Raw genomic sequence first — 8,199 nt, 5'->3', positions numbered from 1 at the left:
CCCGGCCCCGTCTCCCCGTCTCCCCGTCTGCCGCCCGGCCCTGTCTCCCCATCTGCCACCCGGCCCCGTCTCCCCGTGTGTCCTCCTGTCTGCCGCTCGGCCCCGTCTCCCCGTCTCCCCGTCTGCCGCCCGGCCCCGTCTCCCCGTCTCCCCGTCTGCCGCCCGGCCCCGTCTCCCCGTCTCCCCGTCTGCCGCCCGGCCCCGTCTCCCTGTGACCCCGTCTGCTGCCCGGCCCCTGTCTCCCCGTCTGTCCTCCCGTCTGCCGCCCGGCCCCATCTCCCCGTGACCCCGTCTGCCGTCTGGTCCACCCGGCCCCGTCTCCCCATGTGTCCTCCTGCCTGCCGCCCGGCCCCGTCTCCCTGGGACCCCATCTGCCGCCCGGCTCCGTCTCCCCGTGTGTCCTCCTGCCTGCCGTGCCCACACGCTCCTCACCGCCCCCGAAGCTCCACATCATCCCGGAGCCTGGGTTGGCCAGCAGCCAGCAAGTTCTGCAGGAGCGCTCTTGCCTCCTTCCAGGCAGCCGGCCCCAGGCCCATGAAGCTGTTGAGAGTCGGCTAGGGTCAAAGACAAAAAGGAGATCACACACAGGGGAGAGCCCAGGGTCCCTCCCTGTCTAGGCCTACCGCTCCTGTCTCCAAGACGACACTGGGGACCTTTTCTCTTGCTTCCGTCACCTATGCATGACACTGGAGGAAGCCACCACCTCTCCTGACACTGCATCAGCCCCTCCAAGGCCTGCACACAGCTGTCAGGCCCGGGAGCTCCCCGAGCCTGGCTTGCAGCTGCAGGTGGCCGTTCCTCCCAGCAGGGCCACTCCAGTGTTAGGGGTGTGGGGCCTAAGCAGATCCCAGCCCCCTGAGAGGTAGTTAGGAAGGGTCCAGCAGCCGTCCAAGAGTGGCAGCTGGCACTAGGGAGGCTGAGGGTCAGAGCTCCAGCCACACCCCATGCCTCAGTGGTAACAGCGAGGGGCACAGCGTCTTGCTCTGGATGCTGGGTTCCCTGCCCGTCCTGAGACGGGCCAGTCTACGTCAGGAAGGCTGAAGGAGACACCTGTGGAACACTCCCGGCACACGGAAGGCGCTCGGTGACTCCCCCTCCTTCTGCCACGCGTCGTGGAGAGGGCTGCCCAAGGCGTCCGAGGAGGGGGCTCACGGTCACCCAGGCACACGTCCGGTGGACTAGAGTCAAGGGCTCCCGGCTCCCTATACCCTGCCTGGGACAGACCTAGGAGTGCAGAGAACGGACCCTATTTTCACCAAGGGACCCACCTGCAGATGAGGGGCCAGCTGAGGTGCCCCAGGCTGCCTCCTGCCCGATGGTGGCTCTGGGAACAGCCCTGCCTTGGCCCCATGTGGCCTGAGGCTGAAGGAACAACGGGTAGCAGAGGTGGCAGAGACAAGCCACGTCACAGTGTCCTACCTCTGCGAAGACATCCTGCTGCTTGGCGAGGACAGGTCCAGTGAAGAGATGCTTAATGGCACTGAGGTCCAGGATCTGGTCCCCGATGGCCACACCAATCCGCGGCTGTGGCTGGGGAAAGGCGGCACAGTCAGCACCCGGGAAATCCCCTGAAGGGCTTGGCTGATTTGGTCAGGAGCCTGTCTGCTGCAGAGCCGACTGCCAGGGCTACACAACCGGTGCTCAGCACCCCACCCTACTGCCTTCTCCGCTTCCACAACGAGAAGAATCGGGCTCCTTCAGGGAAAAGAACTCAGCATGCCATGGGTGGGGGCTTGTCCATGCCCTACCAAGCCAGAGTCCCCATGAGTCCCCAGCGCCGAGTTCCTGCATGAGGAGGAGCTCACCACCCTACTGGGCAGCTGGACGCTCCTGCACATCTGACCCAGGCTTTGCTCGGGGCACCCGCAGAAGCTGTACCACAGGGTGGCCCGCACAGTGCTGAGGGCCAGGTGGCGTTGTGGTTCCAGCGGAGGAGAGCCAGGCTGCTGAGGGCGGCCCCAAGTCACTGCTGGGGCCACGTCGGAGAGGCTCCTTTGGCCACACAACTCAGGATTAGCATCTGTGTCTCAATTGTTTGGCCAAGCCTGGTCTTTGACCCCACAGCCCTGAGCGATGCTGTCAACAGGGAGCCAGAGAGGGAGCCTGCAGACTCTGCTTTCTGGGGTCCGCTCCTGAGCCAGGCTTGCAGTTTTGACCAGCAGCTTCGCCAGTCTGTTTCAGGAGCAGAAAGGCCTGACCGCCACTGGTTGCTCACCCTGATGGACTGAGAGGAGGCGGCCATGTCCTCACACACGTCACCTCGGACCAGGAGTTCAAGGGCCCACACCCTCCCCTAGCACAGCTGCCCTGGACGAGGCTGCCTGGACAGCCCGGCAATGCCTCGCAGCTCTGCCAACTCCCTGGCCTCGGTGTTCCTCTCTGGAAACTGGTGCAGGGCACTGGGCTGCACGGCCTGGCTCCAGTGATGTTCACTCAGACAATCGGCAGGGCAGAGCCTGGTCCACCCCTCGGGCCCTGGGCCACACTCCTGGCTGAAGATGAGAAGGAGCTGCCCCCCAGCATGTCCCAGGTCTAACGGCAGCAGGGCTGCCTGTGCCACCGTCTGCAGTGGTGCACCAGGCTGTGACCTGAAGACCTGGAACAACGCTTCAAGAGGCTTTGCTTTTAACCTAAGCTCTTCAGCACTAGCCCAGGGGGCTCCCGGCCTGCTCTCACTGCCACCCATCTCCTGCTCCTCTTGGGACCCGTGTAACTTGAGGCAGGGAGAGAAACCTACTTTAAGAGAAGGAACCTGCGCTGCCTGCTCCAGTCCCATCTGATACAAAGTCCAAAGCAAAAGTTCTAACTCCCAGACACAGGGGGTGCCGCGGGGACAGAGTTCCAGAGGCCTGCACAGCTGTGGGCTGCAGGCTGGTGGGAGGCCAAGGGGAACAACTGCTGACTGCAGCCCTCCAGCAGAGGGCAGAGGGAAGGCGCGCTCGCCCCCAGAGTCCCCGTGGCTGCCTGCAACATCCTAGCAGTGGCCGCAGGCTGGTGTCACTTGGGCGCCGATTCTGGATTTCCTCAGGGCAGCAAGCTCAGCACCCTCACAGGCAGAAGCCTGCCTTCACACACCTTCCGGCCCGATTGATGTGTGCCCTCGGAAAGGCAAGGACAGAGGGCAAAGCTGGTGGACAGCAGGGGCGGCTCCTGCCACCAGGGGGAGGCTGGCTGGGAAGGGCAGGGCGCGCCGGGCCTCCTGCGTGCTCCAGGGCCGCTAACTTGCTGTTCCCTTACAACATCTGGTCAGGCCTGCCAGTTAGGAAAACTCTAGCAGACCATGGTGTGCACTGCGGGCAGGCCACGGAGGACAGCGTGGGCAGCTGGAGGAAGGGACCCCACTTTCCTGGAAGGGGCCAACTGCCAGAGACACAGGTGCAAAGTACCCCCTGAACACTGTACCTGCAAGCAGGTGCTGGGGTTCCAAGGCTTACAAAGCCAAATCGGGAATTTATCTGGGGCAGCAGAAATCTAGCAAGAACTACCACCGCAGATGGCGGGAAATCTGCTCTTCCCACCCAGGGACCCCCTTGTAATCTTGCTGGTAAGCCCCCCGCTGTAAAAGACTTCTAAAAGTTCCTTTCTCTACCCCAAAGGGCTCCTGAATGGCAAGGAACGAGCCGCTCAGTACCGGAGCCACGCACTCTTTCCGGGTTCTAGGCTGGGCAGCCCGCGACTTGAAGGACCTGCCGGAACGCGGAGGGAAGCCCTGACCTCTGTGGGCAGGCTCGCTCCGGACAGGCTCTGAGCTCCAGGCTCGCTGTGCTGGCACGGGGGAGTCGTGCACACTCCACCTGCACGCACTGCTCTCGCTACCTTGCGAAACAGGCCGAGAGGCTAACCAACGTGCGCAGGGGACAGCGCGGCGGGATTCGAACCTGCGGACGCTCGGCACGCACAGCGATCGGCGGAACGCTGTGCCCGACCCACCCCCAGTCCGCCCCGGCGCCGGGCCGCAGCTCACGTTGTCCGGGGTGGAGAAGACCCCGTAGGGCAGGTTCTGGATGGGGAAGTCCGAGTCTGCGGCCACAGGGATGAAGGACATGGTGGCGAGCGCGCGCGGAGCAGCGAGCACAGGAGGAAAAGTGGACCGCAGCCCGCCGAGCAAGCCCCGCGGGCCCGAAGAACTCGCTCGCCTATTGGTGGTGCCGCGAAGCCCCGCCCTCCAGTCCCTCAGGAGAGCCCCGCCCACCGGGCCCCACCTCCGGATCTTCACCTCGGCGCTGACCCGGAGCCCCGCCCCTTCGTCCCTCAGGGAGCCCCTCCCCCTCCCCTGGAGACCTGGTTCTGGCCACAGACATCCCGCCCCTCGCATGTCCCGCCTCCAGCCGCTCGTCCGTCTCCAGGCCCCGTCTCTTCCGCCGGAAGCCGCGCTCTTCCCTGCCTGGAGAAACCCACTTCCGGCCGCGGCTCGGGCGAGGGTGGTTCTGCGAGGGTCTCTGTACTGAGTGATACGGGACCCTCGTGCAGTTAGCCCCAAATCCTAGAAATTAATTTCGAAGAATAAAGATTGCAGAACCATCCTATTATCTGTAAAAGGAACCAGTTCCTTTCATATTTAAATGAGTGATAGAAGACTATCTTGGTCAACGTCCCGCCCCAGCTCCCTGCTCCTTAAAAGCAGCAGGTCCCAAGTTCCCAGGCATCTCTCCCTGTCTCCCTCTGCGTCACCTCCAGGCCAGCAGTGAAGATGTGCCAGAGAACATGCAACTCAGCACCGTAGTAAGGTTGAGAGTGAGAAAGAGAAGGAAGGGGAGAAGAAGAAAACGGAGGAGGACAGGACGGTCCCTGAGCGTGGACTCAGGTGTGGCCTCCTCACTTGTGTATTAGAAATTCGTGTGACCACCTAAATAAGGCTGCAACTGTGTGAGCAGTGAATCTGTTTAACAATGCAGTGTCCCATTTCTGCAGAATCCTCGGGAGCAAAAAGCAAGTGTCACTGGATAGGTTTCTTGAAAGTTGCAAGACAAGAAAAAGCTCCCACTGAGCCGAGAGAGCAGTGACTGTGTCATGAAAGTCGCTCTACACAATAACCCTCTTCTCTTACCTCCCTCACGCCAGCCACAGGGTTTTCAAAGATAAGTGCAGGTAAACAGCTTATTTTCTGTATTTTGTATTTTATTATTTGGTATTATCTTACAGTATTGTAATCGTTTTTACACGAGTATTTCTGTGGAATGAATCATCTGAGTTTCCATTATTTCTTGTGGGTATATTTGCTTTGACATACAAGTGCTCTGGGTAGAGCATGTTTCTGAAACGAATTAACCTCGAAAACCAAGGTTTTACTGTAAGTGTAACCTGTGCCCTCACCACGTTAGGACCCAGCTTTCCAGTAACAAGTCAGGGGTACTGTGGGGATGGAGAGACAGGCAGAATCCTGGGTTCTTACCCGCTGCTCATTAAATGTGTGATTTATGTTTTCTCCTGGGACAGCCACAGATTCGAAAGCCATTTCTGCTGTGAACCAGGGCTGATGCCCAGTAGGTAAGTAAAAGCGGAAAGAAGTTTGACTTTCACTTTGTATCCGCCATTACTGTAAATCATGGGTCAAATCTCTTTCAGCTCTCTATATGGATATGTTAATCATTTAGGGCTGGCCATCTTTTTACGGCTGAGCAGTATTCCAAAACCAGGCACAGTGGTGCACCCCTATAATCTCAGCACTCCGGAGACTGAGAAAGGAGGATCATTATGAGTTTAAGGCCAGCCTGGACCACGCAGTGACAGCCTGTCTCAAAAATCAAAACAATAGAATTCCATTGTGTCTAGGTACCACATTGTCTCTACCATTCAGGCATGGTGGAAATTTTGGTTGACTTCCTATCTTGGCCGTTTTGAATAGTGCTGTAGTAAAGATGGGAATGTAGATGTCTTTTGGACATATTGATTTTAATTTCTTTAGCTAAATCACCAGTAGTAGGATTGTTGGATCACACACTAGTGCTAGTTTTTTACTGTTTCCATGGCTATACTAATTTCAACACCCCCCTACACAGCGTTTTTTTCTTTACAGCCTCTCAACTGCTTATCTTTTACCCTATTCATAACAGCCATTATAACAGGTGTGGCATTATCTCACTGTGGTATTAATTTGTATTTCTCTAGTGATTAGTGATGTTGAGCATTTATTTATATACCTGTTAGCCATTTGTGTCGTTTGAGAAATGTCCATTTGGAGGTTTTGCCCATTTATATCAGATTTTTTTGTTTGTTTTTCTTACTATTAAGTTCTTTGTATATTTTGGATATTGATCCCTTATCAGATACCTACTTTTCTCCTACTTCATAGTGTCCCTTCACTCTACTGATGCCTTTCCTTTTTGGTTTGATGTAATTCCATCTATAAGGTGATAAATAATAGTGAATTTTTAAAAAGCTTCTTATAGTAAAGGAAACTGCCATTAATCCCCCTCAAAATACTCTTCCTCAGTTTGAACACTTGTTGTTGTCAAATGTTTTTTCATCTATGAATATGATGAGTGATTTTTTGGACTGTTATTTATTATTTTAAAACTCAAATGTAGAATCAGCCCAGCATATCTGGGAGAAATCCTCCTTAGTTGTGGTATATAACTTTTTATACAGTGTTAAATTCTATCTGCCAATGTTTTATTAAGGCTTTTGTGTTTATGTTCACGACAAACATCGATCTGTTGCTACTTTTTAATGTCTTGTCTGGTTTTGGTGTTGGGATAATGCTGGCCTCACAGAATGGTAGGAAGTATTCTCTGCTTCTACCTTCTGGAATAGAGTGTAGAAAATTCATAAAATTATTTTCTTAAATGTTTGAATTCACCAGCAAACCCATCAGGTCTTTTTTTTTTTCTTTCCTGGAAGGTAACTGACTCAATTTCCTTAATAAATACAGTCCTATTAAGATTATTTCTCCTTTTGTGAGTTTTGGTGTATTTTATTTTCAGAGTACTGATCCATCCATCCAAGTCATGGCATCTGTGGGCAAAGTTGCTAACATTCCTTCACCACCTCTCAATGCCCCTGGGATAAGTAGTAATGGCCCCCTCTCACTTCCAACACAGCTGCTTTTTAGTATTATAGGTGTGTTTGTAGACTCCAAGAGCTTTCTAGATGTTGCGAAGGTCTTTGGTTAGTCTCCCCAGTTCATCTCCACACCCTGACTTTCTGTTCTACTGGCCCTCTGAATTAACTTTGATGCTCATGTGTTAAGGGGGGAAAAAAGAGGCCAGGAAGCCCACTGAAAAGATAGCGTAACAAATTACACAAGTCCTGCCTGAGGTTTCTAACAGTTATTTAGATGTTCTAGAGACTGTCTGGGAGAAGGGAATGCTAGACATTATTGGCTGAGTATAAACTGTCTTCACAGTAGAAGAAAAGTGGCTTTTGGGTTGTATGCCTAATTTCAAAATTGCATTGTGCAATACAAGTCAGCATTCTAGAAAAACACGGGGAAAGGGCACTTTGTGCCGAGAAAGCCCAGACAAGTCAGGATATAAACAAAACGTGAGAGAATTTGTGGCTTACGGTTTTAGTGAAGATGGAAAGCTATATGGATCGATTTTTTTGACAAAAAAAAAAAAAAAAAAAAACCCAAGATACCCCACAAAACAAGCAAACAAAAAAAACTCAATGAGGCTGGTTCACCAACCATTTTATGCACAGCTTTAGTTACAAAATGTGGTCATGAAAACAGCTTTATAATTAACTTTCCCCTTTTTAATACTTTGGACTCGAGGCAGAGAAAACTGGACTAAGCCATGCCTCCGGGTTCAGGACGCTTGGAGCACTGGCTTACAGACGGCGCTGTCATTATCTACATACCCTGAACCTGCCAGCACCAAAAGCTGGATCTGGACCTGATGGCACCACTTACTCACAGGCTAGCCACCCTCCTCTTGTCTGAGGGCATCATTCCAGGTTTTGCTATTCTAACCTTTTGTTTTTTTTAGACAGGGTTTCCCTTTGCAGTTCAGGCTGGCCTCGAACTCACAGCAGTTCTCCTGTCTCAGCCTCCCAAGTGCTGGGATTACAGGTGTGTGCCACCATGCCCAGCTATTCTAGCCTTTTCAAAAATATGCAAATTTTAATTGTGACTCGTAAATGGATCTTCAAACTTTCTTTTTCCCTACTGCAGCAGAGTATACGAAGGGCCTTGCTAGGCCATGCATGCTAGGTAAGTAATGTACACTGAGCTAGACCTCCTGTCCTTTTTCAAATGTT

At 53.8% G+C, this 8,199-nt stretch overlaps 1 protein-coding gene and 1 long non-coding RNA gene across 3 annotated transcripts in view; one reads left to right on the top strand and one right to left on the bottom strand.

The window, feature by feature from the left end:
- The window catches only part of Fah (fumarylacetoacetate hydrolase (fumarylacetoacetase)), a 17,437-nt gene extending 13,318 nt beyond the window's left edge, over window positions 1-4,119 (bottom strand). The window contains exons 1-3 of one of the 2 annotated variants that reach the window (XM_005410394.2): window positions 3,965-4,119; window positions 1,420-1,530; window positions 433-554 (exon numbers count right to left, since the gene is read on the bottom strand). In XM_005410394.2, coding sequence (XP_005410451.1) covers window positions 433-554; window positions 1,420-1,530; window positions 3,965-4,045 — 314 coding nt within the window. In that variant the 5' untranslated portion in view covers window positions 4,046-4,119. The remainder of the gene's footprint in view (window positions 1-432; window positions 555-1,419; window positions 1,531-3,964) is intronic. The other variant, XM_005410393.2, reaches the window with a different exon arrangement.
- Window positions 4,120-4,382: 263 nt separating this feature from the next.
- Window positions 4,383-7,553, top strand: LOC102018022. The gene is made up of 3 exons (XR_264740.2): window positions 4,383-4,804; window positions 4,912-5,088; window positions 5,437-7,553. It is a non-coding gene; the product is annotated as an uncharacterized LOC102018022 (long non-coding RNA).
- Window positions 7,554-8,199: the final 646 nt, after the last annotated feature.

This window comes from Chinchilla lanigera, unplaced genomic scaffold (genome assembly GCF_000276665.1).
Source record: "Chinchilla lanigera isolate Chin_1 unplaced genomic scaffold, ChiLan1.0 scaffold00132, whole genome shotgun sequence".
In the NCBI taxonomy this organism is placed as follows: Eukaryota; Metazoa; Chordata; class Mammalia; order Rodentia; family Chinchillidae; genus Chinchilla; species Chinchilla lanigera.
This window is presented reverse-complemented; position numbering and strand designations above follow the sequence as displayed.